Source organism: Mastigoproctus giganteus, chromosome 6 (genome assembly GCF_048544385.1).
Source record: "Mastigoproctus giganteus isolate SK-2022 chromosome 6, ASM4854438v1, whole genome shotgun sequence".
Classification (NCBI taxonomy): domain Eukaryota; kingdom Metazoa; phylum Arthropoda; class Arachnida; order Uropygi; family Thelyphonidae; genus Mastigoproctus; species Mastigoproctus giganteus.
In genome coordinates, this window is record NC_143580.1 from 221,187,756 (window position 1) to 221,208,721 (window position 20,966).

Here is a 20,966-nt window from a genome sequence, read left to right on the forward strand (position 1 = left end):
TCCCTCTATCTCTCGTTCCATCTTCGAGAATTGTGTGCTAGTAGGACGATATGTTCAACTCCTCAGAGCTCTCAAGTTTCTGCATTTTTGTTTTTCTTATATCTTCATAGTCTGTAAAACCTCCGAGAGTTTGTAGTGCCAAGAAAAAGAGGGCAGTTTTGTAGGATGAGAGAAGAGGGGCGTTGACAGTTTACAGCCGAACGCTTGGGTTCCTCATCCTTAATGTAAACATGCGATGATCTGCTGTCGAGGTTACTCGCAAAGAACTAAAAACATCTTTCATGGCCTGGCTGAGCAAAAACATCTGCTTTCTCTAGTCAGAGGTCACAGAAGCGGAAGTGATTTTTGGATGAACCGGAAGTTGATTAGCTGTGAACAATACCGGTGGAAAAGGTTACTGAAATCAATTATTTTACGTAATACTTTAAAGTAACTTCGACCTAAGGCCCTCATCTACCAGCAGTTCCTGTTCATTGACCATTGAGTGAGAATCTTTTTTTGCAATCGGAACTCAATTGGTTTTATCTGTAAATGTCCTTGATCTTAGGACTTCTTTTTACCAGAAGATGGTGATCTTAAGAGATAATTATATATTTTCTTTCTTTCTATCATAACCAAGTTGCCATATTTAAAAGTGGAAGGGTTATTTTAGATGATCGAGGAAACAGACACGGATATGTCCAGTTAATGTCTTGAATTCATATATGAATCCCATTGAGATGGATGCATTTTAATTTTCCATCATGCCCTCTTTGATTTCTGGCTGTGCAGGGGCAAAACCATATCAAATGCGAAATCGTAAAAAGCAAATACAGCTAGTAGCGCAATGCCCCTACGTCTGGCCCCTTGGGTCTTAACCCACACCTTAACCTAAGTACAAATATTTTGGACACAGAGGTCCAACTCAAAACACCCGTTTATTGAATCTACCAACCCACCTGATTAATTAGGTTTATACTTACATGGGTGGTTACGTCATGTTCTGTACGGGATAGTCCCCTGGAGGTGGTACTCGGCCTAAGGGGATGTGATGATCCTCCCCATGGTAGTCGCTAATTTACCTCACTTTATGCACTCCATGAATGGATTGTGGTCTCTGCTACAGCGACACAGTGTGAAGTCCACATGCACGTGTTCCAAACGGAAGACGGATGAAGGAAGAGGAGGAGGAGGAAGAGGTGGAGGGCATCGTTGTGATTCTCCGAGGCGGTACACAAACGCCGAACGCTTTGCGCACACTCGGGGAGTTCCATCCTCCCGGCAAGAAATCCAGAGATTTGTTGACGCAGTCTTTGAGGTTGATTTGGTTGTCGTTTCGTCGGGGTGTCTTCTGTCAAGACCCTTAGGGGGGAGGAGGTGTACTACTACCCATCCCCCCTTTTGAATTAGCCGTCAAGTGTAATTCAATTTGCCTCGTTGGCCACCTTTCCGCTCGCTTCCCGTTCAGGTGAAAGTTGGGGCCAGGCAGTCGCGCGTGTTCGGCGAAGTGGGTGGAGCCAGCGCACGTGACTGACGGCTTCGCCATGGCAACGTTATTCGCCACAAGCAGCGTTGTTGATTTTAGCGGCGCGCCTGACAGCGGCAGCCAATCGGGTTCGCCACATTCGCCATTTGTAGCGCCTAGAAAAAGATAACATCAAATGAATCAGAGCACTCACTGTCCTGTACGTTGCCAGCAGGGTCGGCCCGCCAAGAGCGGAACGCTCACCAACGCGGGAGTTCAGTAGGGAAGTAGAAGACGAGCAAAGTGGCCGTCTAGTACGTACGGTCCTCGTGACCATCCCCCCCTCCGGTTTTTTGTTTGTGTGTGATCGGTAAAAACGGGACTCCTCAAGCTGGCCTCTCCTTTCCTCCTGCGTCCAGTTTGCACACTGGAACGAGACTGGTGCATCTCGGACCGCCTGAGCAGCCTGTCCCACCTGTCGCGAGACGGCGACAAGACTGACCTGATGATCATCGGGCATATGAATGACAGCACCGGCACTTCGCAGCTACCGTCGGTCAACAGCATCGTCCCGCCCGCCAGTTGTCCCAGCGTCAGTCCCACATCTCCCAGTCCGATGTTGCCCTCCTTTGGTTTTACCCAAGAACAGGTCGCGTGTGTCTGCGAAGTCCTCCAACAGTCGGGCAACATCGAGCGCCTGGGACGATTCCTGTGGTCCCTCCCGGCGTGCGAGCATCTCCAGAAGAATGAGAGCGTCCTCAAGGCCAAGGCCCTGGTCGCCTTCCACCGGGGCAACTTCAAGGAACTGTATCGAATCCTGGAAAGCCACAACTTCACCCCGGCGTCGCACCCGAAGCTGCAGGCCCTGTGGCTCAAAGCTCACTACATCGAAGCGGAACGGCTCCGTGGCCGGCCGCTAGGGGCAGTCGGCAAGTACCGCATACGAAGAAAGTTCCCACTTCCGCGCACCATCTGGGACGGCGAAGAGACGAGTTACTGCTTCAAGGAGAAGTCGAGGAACATTTTGCGCGAGTGGTACGCTCACAACCCGTACCCGTCCCCTCGCGAAAAGAGGGAGCTGGCAGAAGCCACCGGACTCACCACCACGCAGGTCAGCAACTGGTTTAAAAACAGACGACAGAGGGACCGAGCAGCCGAAGCAAAGGACAGGTGAGTGCAGAAGTCCATTTTGTAATTTGCTGTTTGTTTGTAGACTTTAGGCTTAGCTCAATTACACTTGTTAGGCCTACAGAACGCTTTTCATCCCGGTTTTGTTTTTCAATATCGCTGTGGGACACAACCCTCCCCCCCCCCTATGAAGGAATCTTACGGTACAACTCTTTGGCGTCCCCGGGAAGACAATCTGATCGCCCTCACCGTCCCTCCCACTTAGAAAGTCTTCTCTGTATCATTAACCTACATCAGCGGATAAGGGGCTCACCGACCCTTGCCGCCGACCTCCCGTCAATCTCTCTGGGCTCCGTGAATGGCATCCGCTCCCCTCTGTCATCGGCACGTCACTCCCGTAACTGACTTAGCAGCCCGACTAGTACGGCGGTAATTATCCGCGCTGAAACAGTTAAACTGTGCAACATCCAGGAAGAGTATGGACCAAAAAGATACCTCGGATCAGTGGAGAAGGCAAAGAGATGCTGGCTGGAATGTGCAGATGCATGTAGGAGAGACAAAAATTAATTTCTCTCTCTCTCTCTCTCTCTCTCTCTCACTTTCTCTCTCTCTGTCACTCTGTCTATTTGTAATAAGGAATCGAAATTTTGGAGCATCCGTTGATTATGAATTGCAACATTGATGGAAACATTTTTTAACTAAGCAACTGACTATTATGAATACTCAGTGTAAAGAGAGAAAGAGAGTGGGAGAGAAAGAAAGATCGAAAGATAGAGAAATATATATATAGACTGACGCAGAAAGAGATAGTAAAGCGCGTGGAGAGAGAGATGAGCGAGTGGAAGACTTAGGAGGAGCGAAAGACAGAGAGAAAAATAGAAAAATATAGACACAGGGGGGGAGATATAAAGAGAGCGAGAGTGAGAGCGGAAGAGATAGACGAATAGAGAAAGAGAGATAAAGAAAGTGCAGAGAGAAGAGCGAACAGAAGGCTTACGAAGAGAAAAACATAGAGAGAAAGAAAGAAAGAAAAATACATAGACAGGAAGAGAAATACAACGAGAATGGAGAGAGAAAAGGAAGAGAAAGAGAATGAAGAGACGGTGGTAGAGCGAAAGATAGAGAGAACAAAAAGAAAGAAAGAAAATTATATATACAGGGACAGAGATGAAGAGAGAGAGGGAATAGAAGACGTAGAGAAAGCGAAAGATAGAGAAAATGGAAGAAAGAAAAAGGAAATGTAGAGAGAGAGAGAGTGAGAGAAATGATGAGAAAAAGAAAGAAAGAGGGAGAGAAAAAATTCACACAGACGCAGGGAGAAAAAAGAAGAGAAATATAACAAGAATAGAGAAAGAAAGAAAGAGGGAGAGAAAGAGAGAGTGCAGAGAAGTTGGTCAAGTGAAAGAAAGAAATATATATATAGAAAGACGCACAAAAAGAGAGAGAGAGAGAGATAAGAGCGAATTGAAGATCTGGGAAGAGCGAAAGATAGGGAGAAAAAATATAGACACGTGGAGAAAGATGAAGAGAGTGAAAAGAGAGGGCGTGAGAGAGAATTGAAGATGGAGAGAAAGTGAAAGATAGAAAGAATGAAAGAAAGAAAAATACAGACAGACACAGGGAGAGAGATAAAGATAAAGAGAAAGAAAGAGGGCGAGAAAGAGAGAGAGCGAAGGAGATAGAGAGAAAAAATAAAACTATAGACAGACGCAGAGAGAAAGAGAGAGAGAGAGAGGGGGGGTAAAGAGAGTGCAGAGAGAGAAAGAGAGAACAGAGAATAGAAGACTCGAAGAGAAAACTATAGAGAGAAAGAAAGAAAAATACAGACACAGGAAGAGAAATATAAGGATAATGGAAATAAATAAATAAATAATATATAGATAGACACAGAAACAAACATAAACAGAAGAGAGAGAGAGAGAGAGAGAGAGAGATAACGGGAGTATAGAGACAGAGAAATCAGATCAATATTAAGAGAAAGAGAGAAGGAGAAAGACAAAAATTGAGAGAGGTTGAAAAGGATGAGAGTTAAAGAGAACTTAAAAGAGTTCGGAGAACAGGCGGAAAGAGAGAAAGATACATACAGAAGTATATACAGAGAAAAACACATACTGAAAGAGAGAAAGATACAGAGAGAGAAAGAGAGAAGAATCACAGCCGGAAGGAGAGAAAGACAGGTTTTCAGAGAGACAGACTGACAGAAAGACAGAGAGACGTCTACAGACAGAAAAACACAAAGAAACTGAGAAATTGTGAGAGACAGAGAGAGAGAGGGGGGTAGAAAAGACACAGCTAGACAAATGAAATAAGAGAAGGATAAAGACACAAATAGGCATACAGACAGAGAAAGAATGACACGCAAAGAAAGAAAGAAAGAGACAAACAGAATGCTCAAGGTGAAAGAGAAAACCGAAACATCGAGACAGGTTAAAAAACAATAGAGAGAACGAGAGAGAGGGAGAAAGAGAAAAAGAGAAGAACGATAAAGACAGCGTGTGAGAGAGAAAAGAGAGACAGAAATAGAAAGAAAGACATAGAACGAATGTGAAAGAGAAAGATAGAAGAATGTGAAAGAGAAAGACATCGAAGAACGGAGAGGAACAGATACTGAGAAAGATTGAGAGAGAAAGAGGAGCAAGGAAAGGATGATACCTAAAGATGCACGCACAGACACAGTGGTAGGAGGGGAAGCTTCCCCCTCCCTTTCATTCCTCCCTCATTATTTGAAATACGTGATAGTAAGTTCACGAATTTTAATACCGCTGTCACAATAATCCTGATAGATGGCGCTTTAATTGGGCATTGTTGTTCTCGCAAATGAATTGGAATCTTCGCAATCTGACAAATGAGATCACGTGTGCGCCATGTTTGGAGCTTTTTGTAACGCGTAAACATCGTCGCAAGAATTATAATTATTTCGTTCGTTAACAAACCGCTCGCTGTCATAAACAATCCCTCACCAACTGTTTACCACCACTTGTAAACACAACCGGAAACTGCTGCAATTTCCAAGTTAAGGAGAATAAGGCGTTTCTTATTTTATTCATTTTTTCTTCTTCCCGAAGGCACTTTTTTCACCTCGCATAGATGGCGCCCTAATTAGCTTTCTTAATTAATGCTAAATGAGATGGAGCGTTGTCTGAAGAGGGAACATTAAAAATCCAATTAAGATCCGGATTTTGCTTTTTCTGTGTGGGAAGAAAGTCCCCCCCTCTACTACACCACCCCATTAGGGGGGTTGTTCCCCCCTCTCGTACTCGAACAGCGCAGCGAGAGAAATGGAGAGCAATCCTTGTGGTAGCATTCTCCGATTTCACCCTTACGGTATACGAACGAAGTATATGAAAGACACTTCGTACGAATACGATCTGCTGCCCCCCCACCCCTTCCCCTCCACGCCCCTCCGCAGCATCCTTGAAGATTTCCGTTCTCTTTATTTAATCCCACAGAAACTTCTGTTTCCACCGATGCCTTCTTGCAGACGAGTGCGGCAATTAAAAGTATTCTTAGCAACCACCCCATGTGTGTGTGTGCGTGCGTGTGTGTGTGTGTGTGTGTGTGTGTGTGTGTGTGTGTGTGTGTGTGTGTGTGTGTGTGTGTGTGTGTGTGTGTGTGTGCGTGAGCAATCACTTAAGTTTCCGGTAAAAGCGTGTTCGGTAGGAGCCCGACTTGTAAGACGGCCAAGGGGGTGCTGTAATTATTTGCGCCATAAAAGCTGCTTCGGAGACATCTGTATCGTTGTTAATGGGCTAAAGAGAGTGGTGGGTGGGGGGTGCGTGGGTGGGGTGGGTGTGAGGGTGTTTATTCTGGGATCCACAAACGGATCTGCCAAAGTGTGTCTGTAGGGAAAGGGGTAAACTTAGAATTTCCTTATTCTGAATGCACTTTCCCTTCGGACATCAAACCAAATTTCTGGAAACCCATCTCTCTCTCTTTCTCTTTCTCTTTCTCTCTCCGATCTCTCTGTCTCTGTTTCTCTCTCTCTTTCACCCACTTATCGTTTTCCATCTGTTCCCCTCTCTCTCTCTCTTTTTCTCTCTCTATCTCTACGATCTTTATTCTTGTATCTCACTTTCTCTTTCGTCTTCAGTCTCTCTCATCTCTATCTGTTTTTGTCTCTATCACTTTCGATGTACCTCTCTCCATGCCTCTCCTTTTCTCCATCTCTCTTTCTCTTTCTATACGATCTTTATTCACATTTTCGCTTACTCTTTCTCCTTCTATTTTTCATCCCTCTCTTTCTCTCTCTCTCTCTCTATCTATTCTTTTTCCTCTCTATCTCCCTATCCCTATATCTTTTTCTCTCTTCTTTTCTCTCTCATCTGTCCCTCTTTTCTCTATCTCTCTTTCTCTTGCTTTATGATCTTTATTCATGTATCTTGCTTTCTCTTTCTTCTATTTCTCTCTCTCTCTCTCTCTCTCTCTCTCTCTCTCTCTCTCTTTCTCTCTCTCTCTCTCTCTCTCTCTCTCTTTCTCTCTCTCTCTCTCTCGTTCTCTCTAGTTTTCTCTTTTTCTCTCGTCTCATCTATGTCTCTCTTTATCTTTATCTCTCTTACTCTACGATCTTCATTCAAGTGTTTCGCTTTCTCCTTCTATTTCTCTCTTTCCCTTTCTGTTTTTTTTTTCGTTTCTATCTCACTCATTTTTCTCTTACTGTACGATCTTTATTCATGTCTTGCTTTCTCTTTATACGTGTTCTTCTCATCTCTCTTTCTCTCTCTCTCTCTCTATTACCTTCTATATCTCCCTCTCTCTATCTCTGTCTTTTTTTTCTGTCGCTCTTTTTCTCCCTCTCTTTTCTCTTTTTCTCACTATCTCTTTCTCTCACTTTTTATCTGTCACTCTTTATCTTGCTCTACGATTTCTATTCAAGTTTCGCTTTCTCTCTCTCTTCTCTTCTATCTCTCACTCTCCCTTTCATCTCTCTATCTTTCTATTTTTCTTTTTCTTTCTCTCATCTCGATTGCTATTTTTCTATCTCTCCTTTTATCTCTATCGCTCTTTATTCTCTCTATCTTCTTTTTTTCTCTTTCTCTTTCTCTACTATTTGTCTTGCTTTCTCTTTCTTCTTCTATGACTCTTTTTTTCTCTCTACCTCTGTCTCTCTCTCTTTTAATCTCTTTCTCCATATCTCTGTTTTCTCTCGCTTTCTCTCTCTCTCTCTCACTCTCTCTCTCTCTCTCTCTCTCTCTCTCTCTCTCTCTCTCTCTCATTTTCTTTCTCCATCCACCATTCTCTCCCGTTTATCTGTCTGTCTCTTTTTCTCTTTTCTACTTACTTTTATCCATGTTACGCTATCTCTCTCTGTCACACACAGACAGTACTGACGAACTACGAACACACACGAGATCAATGCACTTATTGTTTTTGATCTACAAAGAGTTTAATCCTTCAGAGGAAAATTCATCAGGATGGACATCAAACCACGGCTGCTTAAAGTTCTTCGTCACCTTTAAAATAAGTTCCACGATGACGAGACTCGAGGTTTCTAACCAAATAAGAGTAATTTGGGGTCTGAACAGGACTATACCCACACTGGTTTAATTCTTCATCTCCACACTGATGAACTTTAACGTGCGAAACAGTGCGCGTGCATTGTCATAGAGCAGCAAAACCCGGTAATCCAACTACTACAAAAGATTGACACGATGCTCCCCGTTACTATGGATTTAGGTGCAAGGCAATCAATTGACAACAATCCTTTTGAACTCTGCCAACCATTTATAACAGTAACATATCTGGGTGCTCCTCCCCCTAACACTCTACTCGTTCTTTCACGGATTTCTTTAGAATTTCTACCCTCTTTGGTCAAAACTTTGATCACCGAGCGTTGGATATCTATTGGATGAAGACAAGGGGTGGTCAAAGACTACCTCAGAAGTCTTTGACCTGACCACCCCTTATCTTCAAGTGCGTGATTTGTGGTCAATTTTCATGATTTGCACCAAGAACTCTCTTGAGAAAATTGTACCCTTCCACCTGAGACCGGCTACCTACAGTCTAGAAGGAAAGGGCATTATTAAAGCTCCTTTATTAGAGCAAGTTAACTGGGCAGTGACTGGATGTTAATTGGTTTGGAAGAGAGTGGTAGAATTGCAGATGCCAATTTAGAACAGTGTCCATGGAAATGATTTTCGAAAAGGCATGTAGCAGAAACTGAAAGTGCCTGTGATAGAGAGTGGACAAAGTTTGTAATCTGCTTCCATAAGAATCTTCATTTTTCGTATGGTTGATCACACTTGAGTTTTGATCTTCGATAAACAGCCCTCATCAAAACGGATGTGTTGAAATGTGTTCAAATTTCCAACCGTGTTCAGACTCACTGATAATGTTTCCAAATGCCCGGAAGTAGCGTGTCCACAAATAAAGATCCCAATCTTTGAGGTATCCCCTCTCCAAGATGTTTTATTTATGAGGTCGAAAAGAATTATTATCTCTCTAACTAAAGTCATTAGAGCCACTTCTTTCCCGGGCCCTAAGATCCCCCTCTTTCTGCACTCGTCCCTTCCCACTTTCGTTGTAGCTTCAAACACGTCTTCTGCACGACGCATACAAACTGTCTTCGCCAAACGACAGGATGTAAATTTGCTAGAACAAATGTAGGAACAGATGCGCCACCTACAGCCACGACATTTAAAGTTGTCAGTACAGGAGAAAGAGAATGAAAAATGCTCTTTCTGTCAGCAATTTGCTTTTTGTTTCTGTCGAGAATTTAATGGGAAAGGAATCTTGAGAGAAGGAAAGGTGCAGTTCAATTATAAGACACTTTTTTTGTCGAAAATATAATCCACTCTTTGTCTTTTGGCTGAAAACAAAATAAATAAAACGACAAAATGTCATATTTTGTTAAAAAAATAAAACATTTCCATGCAAAACAAATTTTCAAGTTTAAATTCTAATAATTTAAAGAATATACTCAAAATAATATATTACAAGAGGACTTGTATTCTTATAACAAGGATCCAGTCATTGCCATATTTAGTAGTCAGGTGATTTCGACTTCAGCATCATGCCTTCACTTCAAACACCATGAATAGATAGTTTAATCCACAGTAGAATTAACTCAACCCTTGTCCACTATGTACATTTGTACACAGTGGGCAAGGGCAAAACACCATGAAAATTGGTTTTAATTTCTAAATAGTTTAATCCACAGTAGAATTAACTCAACCCTTGTCCACTATGGACACAGTGGGCAAGGGCAAATCTATGATCATCAACTTGATCAACACCTTTCTGCGAATTCAGCATTCACTCCACAGCAGGACATTGTTCCTTGGTATAAAAGCAGCTTATGATAAGTTGGGATTAACTGTTCTGAAATACATTCTCAGAAGATACTTTAAAGTGGATATGATGGTAAATATTGGCATCATTGGATCATTAGACCTGGTCACCCTCTTATTCATCCACGATTACAATCCCAACCCTGGTGAAAAAGGCGCGAGAAACATTTACAGGCGTTTATAAACGTAGTCTCAAGCGAGCAAGGATTTTTCTCCCGGCTGGTAAAACAATCAAACTGACCTGAGAATACAATCGATTTATGATCATAATACTTATAGAAAAGGGCAAATCACTAAATACAAATGCTCAAAAATTACTTAACTTCAATTGATCTTAAGTTCAACTCAATCAAACCATCCCAATTGCTAGTAACTGTACAAAAAGAAAACAATAGCATCCTATTGAAGAAAGTTTCCTTTAACATGGACCTGGCCATCACGTGAGATAAGGGGTCTAAGCCCATAAAAAATACAGATTAAAACTATAAAACTGCAAATATCCACCATCTCGTAAAACTCATCACAGGGATGATAGTTACCCCATTTAAAATATCACTTGGTGTCCAAATTTAGCGAACTGAGAGCAACGTTGTAGGAGATTTCCACTCCAGACTACCATCAATGATTTAGTATGTCTCAAGAACATGTTCCCATTCAACACAATTTCTCCATAATGCTCTCTCTCTCTCCACAGATCTCTACAAATTTTTGCTATGATAACAGCTACAAGAAAACACTCCTCAAGAATGAATGAATGTGGAAATCTCGCAAAGATGGATGCATTTTAGCTTGTATTAAACCCTCGTGGGTAGCACACTTGGTATAATCACAGTCCTCCCCATCCTGAGTAGAAAATATCTCAGTTCGAATATCGTCAATAAAGCGAGGAATTTTTATAGGTCTTTTTCAAATCGTGGCCGAGTTAGTCGGTCTCAGGTGATGGTAGCCTGATTTCTTCTTCTGGAAATTTTGGATTTTCGTTCAGCAAACCAACCACAAAACACAGCATATTTACAAACATTCGGGGGAATATGGCCTCAGCTACTGATGCACCTAAAATGGCTCAGATAAATTATAAATGGCTCAGAACTTTCCTTCCAAATTAGAACTTCATTTTAATACCTGTTGCAATCTTAATCTATCAGCATGGTGTGTTTTAACTTGTCTAACATCACTGAAGTACAATGTCCTCATATTTGGATGCTAAGAAAGAGTGAGTAGCAGACACAGTTCATACCATAAATTTAGGCCTAATGCGAGGCCTAACTTTAATTTTCTAAATCCGGTTAAGCGAACATACAGATTATCGAGATTTCATAATTTCTGCATTTGAACCCAAAGGCTTTTGTTTGTTATGCCTCAGTGTCTCAGAGATCTCTTAACAGACAGAGATTGGTCTACAGTGTGAAAGAAAACTTTCTGACGTCTGGCAAAAATTGAGCTTGACAAAAATGGACAAAGCGCATGTCCACAAAATCAATAGTTGACGATAAATACAGATGACGTGAGTTTAGCTGTGTGGGGTCATTTTTCTTTTACCAAACCTCGGGTGTTCGTTTTTCGCTGTCCACTGTGAGTGTTCTGAAATAGAAGGAGAACTGGGAACGAAACTTTAGAAGTGCTTTTCTGCTTAAGGATTTCTCTTTTTATTCCTTAGAGAGCCGCTTATATATATAAAAAAAGAAAGCTTAGCCTTGTTTATGGTCTTACTTACAACGAGTAATCAATGGACACCTAGAAAATATTCTTTACTACGAATAGAACGATAAAAGAAAACGTTTCAGACAATGAGTGACGAAATAGACGAATAACAAAAATTTTCCAATGATTAATAAGGAAATTTATCTACAAATACATTAAAATTCGCTGCAAACAATGTGTGGAAATCGTTCCTCGTGAAATTTTACATAAAAAAATCGTTCCAAACGATTAATGAGGAAATTTTACATTAAAAATTCGTTCCAAACGATTAATGAGGAAATTTTACATTAAAAATTCGTTCCAAACGACAAATGAGGAAATTTTACATAAAAAATCATACGAAACGATTAATGAGGAAATATTACATAAAAAAATCATACCAAACGATTAATGAGGAAATTTACATAAAATTGTTCAAAACGATTAATGAGAAAATCTACACTAAAATTCTCTATGAACACTGAGGAAAGAAATCTACAACATAAATAAATAAATAATCGTTCCAAACGATTAATGAGGAAATTTTACATAAAAAAAATCATACCAAACGACTAATGATGAAATTTACATAAAAAATCGCACCAAACTATTGATGCAGAAATTTACATACACAATTGTTCAGAATGATTATTGAGAAAATCTACGTTAAAATTCTTTCTAGACAATGAGGAAGGAAATCTACAACACAAATAAATAAATAATTGCTCCAAACGATTAAGAAGGAAATTCGATCCAAAAGAACAATGAGGAAATATTTTAAAATTCATTCCAAACAATGAGAGAGGAAAAAATAATAATAATGATAATAACTGCAGCAACAATTAAGGTGGACATTTACATAAAAATTCTCTCTAAACAATCAGTGAAATGAATGAGGAAATCGTTCCAAACGATTAATGAGGAAATTTTCATAAAATCGTCCTAAACTATTAATGGAAATTTACATAATTGTTCAAAACCAGAACCTTCCTGAACAATGAGGAAGGCAATCTTTAACACGAGTAAATAAACAATAATTTCTCCAAGTGATTAAAAAGGAAATTCGTTCCAAACGAATGAAGACACATACATTAAAATTTATTCCAAACAATGAGAGAGGAAATAATAATAATAACTGCTACAAACAATTAAGGTGGAAACTTACATTAAAAATCTCTCTCTCTCTCTCTCTCTCTCTCTCTCTCTAAACAATAAATGAAATTTATGAGGAAATCGTTCCAAACGATTAATGAGAAAATTTACATAAAAAATCGCACAAACTTAACGGAAATTTATATAATTACTCAAAACGATTAATGAGAAAATCTATATTAAAATTCTTTTTGAACAATGAGGAAAGAAATCTACAACATAAATAATAATTGTTCCAAACGATTGAAGGAATTAGTTCCAAACGAATAATGAGGAAACATACATTAAAAATCATTCCAAACAATGAAAGAAGAAATCTACAAAAAAAAAAAAAAATAATAACTGCTACAAAAAATTAAGGAGAAAAATTTACATTAAAATTCTCTCTAAACAAAGAATGAAATGAATGAGGAAATCGTTCCAAACGATTAATGAGGAAATTTGCATAAAAATGCATTTCAAGCTCTCCCAAACTAAGGAGAAAATTTGCATAAATCGTTCAAAACGATTCATGAGAAAATCTACATTAAAATTCATTCCGAACAATGAGGGAAGTTTGCAACACAAATAAAAAATTAATTTCTCCAAACGATTAAGAAGGAATTCATTCCAAAGGAACAATGCAGAAACGAATTATGCATCTCCAACAATGAAAGACGATATCTACAAATTAAAAATAATTTCTACAATCAATTAAGGACGAAATTTACATTAAAATTCTTTTTAAACGATGAATAAAGAAATCGTTCCACACGATTAATGAGGAAATTTAAATAAAAATTTTTCCAAACGATTAATGAAATTTACGTAAAAAATAGTTACAAACGATTAATGAGGAAAGCTACATAAAAAAAAATCGTTGCAAACGATTAATGAGGAAATTTATATAAAAAATCGTTGCAAACGATTAATGAGGAAATTGACATGACATCAAAATCGTTCCAAATTATTAATGAGGAAATTTACATAAAAAATCGTTGCAAACGATTAATGGGAAAATTTTATTTAAAATATTATTCCAAACGATTAATGAGAATTTTACATAAAAAATCGTTCCAAACAATGGAAAAATCTACAATTAAATAAAACAAATTAAAATTAAAAGCAAAGAGCAGGGAAATCTGTGAAATTCCTTAAAATATAGGGACATGCAAACATATTTGAAACACGAGACAAATACCTAAAAAAAAAATAAAAATAAACAATCTAAAATTACTAGAGAACCACCCAGTGTTTACAACATCTCAAACATTCCAGGATATTGAATATTTCACTGAACAGCGCCATCTTTTCCATCACTTCTCCTTTTCATTTTGCGATGCGTGGGAAGAGACAGGCTCGTGCCCACGGAGACTTAACTAAACAGGAACATGATCGATGACGTTGACCAACTTGTTTATTAGTGAGGTGTGCTCGTCATATTTTCACTTTCGTACGTCACATTCCCTTTGCTGGCCTCACCAGACGAGATGTGACTTTGTTCAATTGGCCGAAATTTTGATACGTTTTGGATTAAAGAGCCCACTTTCTCTCATTCTCTTTATCTCTCTTTCCATCTTATTTTTATCACACCATAAAGCGGGCTCACAGCCACCCTCCCACTTCAAACAGATACGCCACCATCATCGACTATTCCTCACCCGCTGCATCCTCAAACATTAAACGCCAACCGAATATTTTATCCACCTATTATAGAACATTAGACGATCACCAGAGGTCGTTAGAAACGCTTTAAGAAAAGTTAAAAGACATTATTTGCATCGAGAATGTGTGCTTATAAGGCTAATGTATAGCGTTCGGATAATCAGGAGGTGGAATATCGAAGAGTGGCACGAATGGATAACGTACACCAATGCGTAATGATTCGGATGTACAAAAGAGCATTTGATGTAAAAGCATCCAGATTAATATGATTCTAAAAGGAGATTTTGAACATATTAGCAATTTTCAGAATTTTTGATTTATTCTTCGCAGACAGAATACATAAATCACATCTGAAGGCACCTAAAGACTTCTGGTTATCATTCATAAACATGCTTGACTTGGTAATTGATAGTTTGCTTGTTAAAAAAGAACGTTCCCAGTCTGAAATCATTAATGATTTCGATTCGCTTTGGTGTTTCTAAATGTGGGGTAAATATGGAATCTCGGGAGCATCCTATGATCTGGATTGCCTGTTATACTATCCAAAATTATTTCTTTAATAGAGACTGGCCATTCCAGATGAGATTTTCCAACCTCATCTCAAAAGAAGTTCTTTTGAAATGAGGTTGCAAACTTCATCTACAATAGCCACCGATCTTTTGAAATACGAGTCCAGGTGAGCAATATTTTTAACCATGGGTCGCACACAATGAAGCCAACATTTAGAGTTGTTGTTGGGCGAATTTTAATTTTATGCATTTCTTCCTTTAAAATTGCAATTTTTGGAAGCACATCCAAGAGATTTTAAGAATTTTTAAAAAAATTCTTAAAAATTCTCTTCGATTAAATATTTTCTGAGCATTTCATTTTATCATTAGCCTCAATATGAGTCCAAGCTGACCAAGTTCAATATGAGTCCAAGCTGACCAAGTTCAATATGAGACCAAGCTCAATATGAGTCCAATTTTAGGTGAAAGGATAACGAAATACCTTTGGTGGCGCTTTTTAAAATGCTCGAATCCTGCCTAAAATTTCTTCTCCAACAATTGTGACTTCGGAATAAGTTATAAAAAATTGCTTATGATGCTCATTCGTTGCAAAAGAGGAAATCTTTGCAATATCTTTTGTTTTTAAAGTGCCGATTGAGTAAATCCTCTTAACCTTTTCAGTGAATCTATTCCTTCCTGAAATACCCCTTCTTATACAAATCCGGGTTTGAATCACGTGAGAACCTGTTATGCTTTTTATTCACAGTGGCCGAGGTAACCGGTGTCAGAAGAGAATTCCATAATTCCTTTAGAAATTTATATTTCTTTTGGTTTTTGACCAACAAGTTGATCAATTCACAAACGATATTAAAGACACAATACATAGACAACATGAGGCATCTAAGGCAAGCCAAAAGATGGGAAAACTGCCTCTGACGAGGACCTGGATGGAGAAACAGGAACTAAAGAAAACAGTCAGATTTCGAGGTCTGCCTCGTTATGGCAATTATGGCTCTCTTTCTTTACAAACTCTTTTTCTGTCATCCTTTTCCGTTTTCTCCCTACTCCTACTTTTTTTCTCAGAGGTCTATTTTTCTGTCTTTTTCTATCTGTCTCCGAACCATCTTCGCTTCTATGTCTTACCTGTATCCAAAGAGGTCACGTGAGGCGGTAATTATGTGCTAATAGATGGAGTTGGCTGATACTAATTACGCATACAGCTGATAATTATGTGTAAAAGAGAGAAAGAAAGAGGCAAAACTGCTCACAACCCGCTAATGAAATAACAAAGGTCTTTTAAGAATCTCTAAGAACTGCGCTTTTATTTCTTTCCTGTTTTTCTTATTTTTTTTTTGCGTGTGTGCGCCTTCACTAATTCTTTTCCTATTTTCCTTTTACCATAACTTCTTTTCTACTGATTGCAAATTATTTGCTTGGCAAGTAGAATTACAGCTTTTATTAACTCAAGTGTCACGATTAACAACAAACTTTGATAAGGCGAGCACGCGTAATAAGCTTGTTACTAATTCCAGTGATAATTAGGGGTCAGATGTAGTTGAAATGGATGTCCCTAAAATGCTTTAACGCCCCAAGGATGCTTTCTTGGAGATTTACGCCATCCATTTGCGTCTACGTTAACAGAATTAGCTATTTCGCTGTACTGTGACTTAGAAATCATCACTTATGAGAACTTATTAGGGTACTTACTCAGGCGATTCACTACCACCTTCTAGCTCCCAATTGGTTATTTCATCTCTTTAACGCCATTTCTACATTCAGCAATCTTTTCATGAGGAAATGTCCTCGTGGGTAGTACAGTTTGTAGAATCGTCCTCTCCACATCAGGTGAAGAAGACAGTTCAAATCCCGTCGATGAGGAAGTTTTGTGGGCCTTTTCCTCAATGTGGTTGAATTAGTTGGTCTCAGGCGGATGCAGCATGGTCTTTCCTCCCTGAAACTCAAGTTCTTCGTCCAGCTATCCGATCGAAGAATACACACAATTATAGACACAGTATACTGAAGTTCTGTCCATCTGGAATGAACTTTTAAGGCATTCTCCAACTGTGGCCAAGTTAACCAGTCCCGGAGTGCCTGTTTTACTTACTGTGAATTATGGTTTTTTATCCAAAGAAGAAATGCGAAAACTGACCATACAATACGCACAGAACATATTGACACCTCACAGCCTTAGGTACTGTCCATCCGTTCAGAATGAACAGCAAGAGTGCGTAAAAACATGGAGAAAAAAAAAGATTAAAATGAACCAAAAGCGTAGAATGAAAAGGATAGAGTACAAATGCAAAAAGACATGCAGAAGTTGCAGAAAGTAGTTTGGCGTAACGCTCTAGTGCTGTATTTTAGCGGAACAAGGCAGGGGGAGCCTGGGGCAACGCTTATGCTGGTGCTACGAAGAGGAAACAATCCCTCTGCCAGGCACTTATCAAAACGTACATCGTGTGATGAGGTGCCATAGCCTTGTCAGCCAATTTGCTCATTACAAATCATAAAAAAAAAAACACTCATTTGCTGCCATTTCACGTTTTTCGAGTCATTGTTGCAACAACAGGGGCAGTCTTGAATGCTGAGGGGGCTTTCAGCGCGATGATGTCTATTACCGTTAATTACGTATGACAGTTTCCTGTTGTGGAGGTCTCCCGAATCGCCAAGCAAATTCTTGGAACATTACTGGCAAATATTTGTAAATAGTGAAGGTAGACATGACCGGGATTGGCCTGAAAAATAGAATTAGTCAACACCAAGAAGACCCGGAAACAAATACACAGGTAGTTCGAGGATTAGAGGATTTTGAACACAAAATCTTCTCCCTCTCCTGAAAACTATCCTGGAATTATTATTATCTCGTAAAATAAAATTATAATCGCCAAAAGATATTTCATTTTATCATGAAATTAACATTTTATAAATTGAAATATACAACTTCTGAAGAAATTTTATTTTTTAAGCATTTTTTAAGATATCGTCTGCGTCGTACGAGCTTCCAGTCGCGCAACAAATACTGTTTTCGTAAACTGTACCGTTCTTTAATGGGATTGCATTGGGCAAATCAATATGTGCTAATACTTATTAGAACTCCCAGGTGGCAGTCCTTGTAAGAGTTCTTTGGCAATTAGAATGCCACAAAAACCCATTAAGATTAATGGAAATTTTAATCGTTGTTCTAATAATTAAATATCTTACATTTACGCACCTTCGATGCGCCTGCACGAAATGAAAGGTATTGCAAAGGGCCCTCTGTTCATTAATAACAATAATAATATGTCGTCTGTAATGATGTGTGCGTTGCAAGACACCTTTTCGTTCCCATTGATTCCATTCTTTCTACCACAGTCCGCCATCTTCTATTAGCTATCCTATCCTTTTTATGCCTAGGATGACGTAACACTATACGTCACTGCTTCTGTCATCAGGTAGAGAAATTAATTTTTGGGTTACTAAGGGCTGCTAATCAATGTCTGCATCTTTGTTTAATTATCTGTGTTTTCTTCCCTCTATCTAATCATTTTTTGTATTCATTTCTCTCTCTGTCTCTTTCTATCTATCTACCTATTTGTGTCAATTTTTCCTTTCTTATCTGTCAGTCCTCTTTGTAATGCTATCCACTTTCCACCTCTGAAGGTCCACAGACAATGGACATTGGAATCGAACCCGAGCTCTCACGTTGTGTGAAAACGGCTCGGGTTCGGTTCAATTCACATGTCCTCTTTTGGAAAGCAAATTCAGATTTATCCTGTAGAAATAAAACACTAGCGCGAATACTCATTTCTTTTCTTAAACTTAAGATCATGGGTTGTATCTGCGCAAAGTACCACCCAAGTATCATATCGAATCATTGCACAACCCATTGGTAGCTAAGCGCTGTTATATCGGTTGCAATAAAAGAGCTAAGTTGAAAACGCAATTCCATTAACGAAGTCTCAAGTAATATTTAAATGTTATTCGAGATTTCGCTTCTTATTAAGAAACTTTACAACCATCTTACGTTATCCTTGTGTGGGTTCATTCGTTGCTAGGCAACTATTTGCCATCATCCCACTCAATGAGCTGAGATTTCAATGTAAAATCTTAACTACATAAGTGACGTGAAACAAGAGCTTTTTTTTTGTTTGTTTGAGTTGATAAAAGGAAGGAGACCTGATTTATAAAAAGAATGTGCAATTGTATGATTACCATCTACGAATATACACTACCGCCAAAAATTTGGAATCACAGCGCAGGACATTTTAGGAATTTTATAATAGTGTTTTGGCTAACATCATTCCAAGCGATCTGCAAGGTCTCCCATTAATTTTGTGAAGATGGGCAGACTTCAGGGACTTGACAGTCCAGATTGATCCCAAAAGAGGTCTATTGAGAGTCCCTGCATAGCTTGTGCTTCGGGTCTTTGTCCTGTTGTAATTTAAAAATTCTTACACAAAGTCGAAGTCCAGCGGATGCTCAAGAAGTTATTTATAACGTTCTTTTCTTAATGCCTTCAATTCTGACGATGTCCCGCACTCCAGAAGCAACCCCAGATCATAATGGAACCGCCACCGTGCTGACTGTAGGCACTAAACAATGTTCAACCATTTTTACTTCAGTGGATCGTCTCACATAAACTCTACGCTTGGATCCAAAATTTCAAATTTGGATTCAACCGTCCACAGTACGTACTTTCTCTCTAAAATTGACCAATGTTGATGGCTCATAGCTCAATCCAACCGTTTTCCTGCATGACCATGAAGTCCTAGTTTAAGACAAGGTTTTACAGTGGATGTGGGGAGTTTCTCTGTTCCTATTGAACTCAGCTCGGATTTCATACAGTAAGTCATCGGTTGCGTTTAGAAATCACTGTTATGGTCTTATCTTATGCTTCAGTTGTTATGCGTGCTGATCCTGATAGTGATTTGTCCAAGGCACATCTCTTAGTCCTCAATTTACATTATTGCAAATCACTCTAGAATCATCTACAATCTTCTATATTATTGAAATAACACTTCCACTTTCTAGAATATTCTAAAATCATCCCCAACGTTTTGCCAGATTCATGGACTCTTCTACAATGTTCTACACTACTAGAAAGTCTCCTACACCTTTTTGGAATCTTCTCAATATTCTAGAAATTTCTTAAATCTTTTTTAAAAATATTATATCATTTTTTTGAATTTTATACATAATAGAAAATATTTTAAATTGCTAAACAAGTTGGTCCAAATGAAAAAGGTGATTCCAAACTTTTTAGGCAGGAGTGTACATGGTTATCCTCAACCACTAATCTTCCAAAGATTCAATACTATTTTGACATTTCAATACAGGCACAGATCGGCCAAGAGAAATACCCCCCCCCCCAGCAAACAATCCCCCTGGTATAATTGCCCTCACGTGATCTCAATTCTTCTTTGCTAGGCACTAAACAGGAGGGCATCTTGAAGTGGACCTCTCCGATGTACGAGTATTGCTGTTTTTTTCTTTCTATTAATCAGAAGCGACTCGTTTTAATTCTCTCTGAAGTGTTCCGCTCACCTCACTTGATCTTTCTGTGAAAAGGTACGCGTTCCATCAGCACATGCGAGATATTTCTCGCCAGATCACGCACAAGTAACGAAGTTGGGTGTGTAGGAAAAGCACGATCTCACCTGGGAGTGTATTGCCAAATACCTCCTATGTACCCTGTATATTAATTCACTTAGGAAGTGAATCACACGGCCAGATGACAGCTACGATTTAGTCCTGTCATCGACACCTCATAACGGACCTTTGAAACTTCCAAAGTTCAACGCTGAAATAAGAAAAGGTGGAAATGCGTTTGGTTTAAACCTTGGCCGCTTTAAACAGTAAGAAAATAGCAAAAAAAAACGAAGAAACTAATTTTAAAATTCCTAAATGTAATGTAGAAAACACTAACCATCAATTTAAGAGATACACAAACTTTTGAAGAGGCAGTGTACGTAGTGATCACACGGAAATTAATTGTTCGAACTCTGCCTATCAAAGTATGTATATTCATACACTCTTAAAGATGCAGACCAAATATTTTGTACCTTAATTAACTTTTAAAGTTGAAGGTCTGGTGCTGCCACCTAGAATCTTCCAAGAACCTGTTTTAAATCAATAATAGTGAAATATGATCATATATCTTCTTGCAAA

The 20,966-nt window shown here is 39.1% G+C and overlaps 1 protein-coding gene across 1 annotated transcript in view; it reads left to right on the top strand.

The window, feature by feature from the left end:
* The first annotated feature begins 1,668 nt into the window (after nucleotides 1-1,668).
* LOC150085007 (homeobox protein six1-like) overlaps nucleotides 1,669-20,966 on the top strand; it is a 30,758-nt gene continuing 11,460 nt past the window's right edge. Inside the window, exon 1 of the mRNA XM_090376733.1 lies at nucleotides 1,669-2,614. Within this exon, the coding sequence (XP_090232859.1) occupies nucleotides 1,950-2,614 (665 nt within the window). The 5' untranslated portion in view covers nucleotides 1,669-1,949. The remainder of the gene's footprint in view (nucleotides 2,615-20,966) is intronic.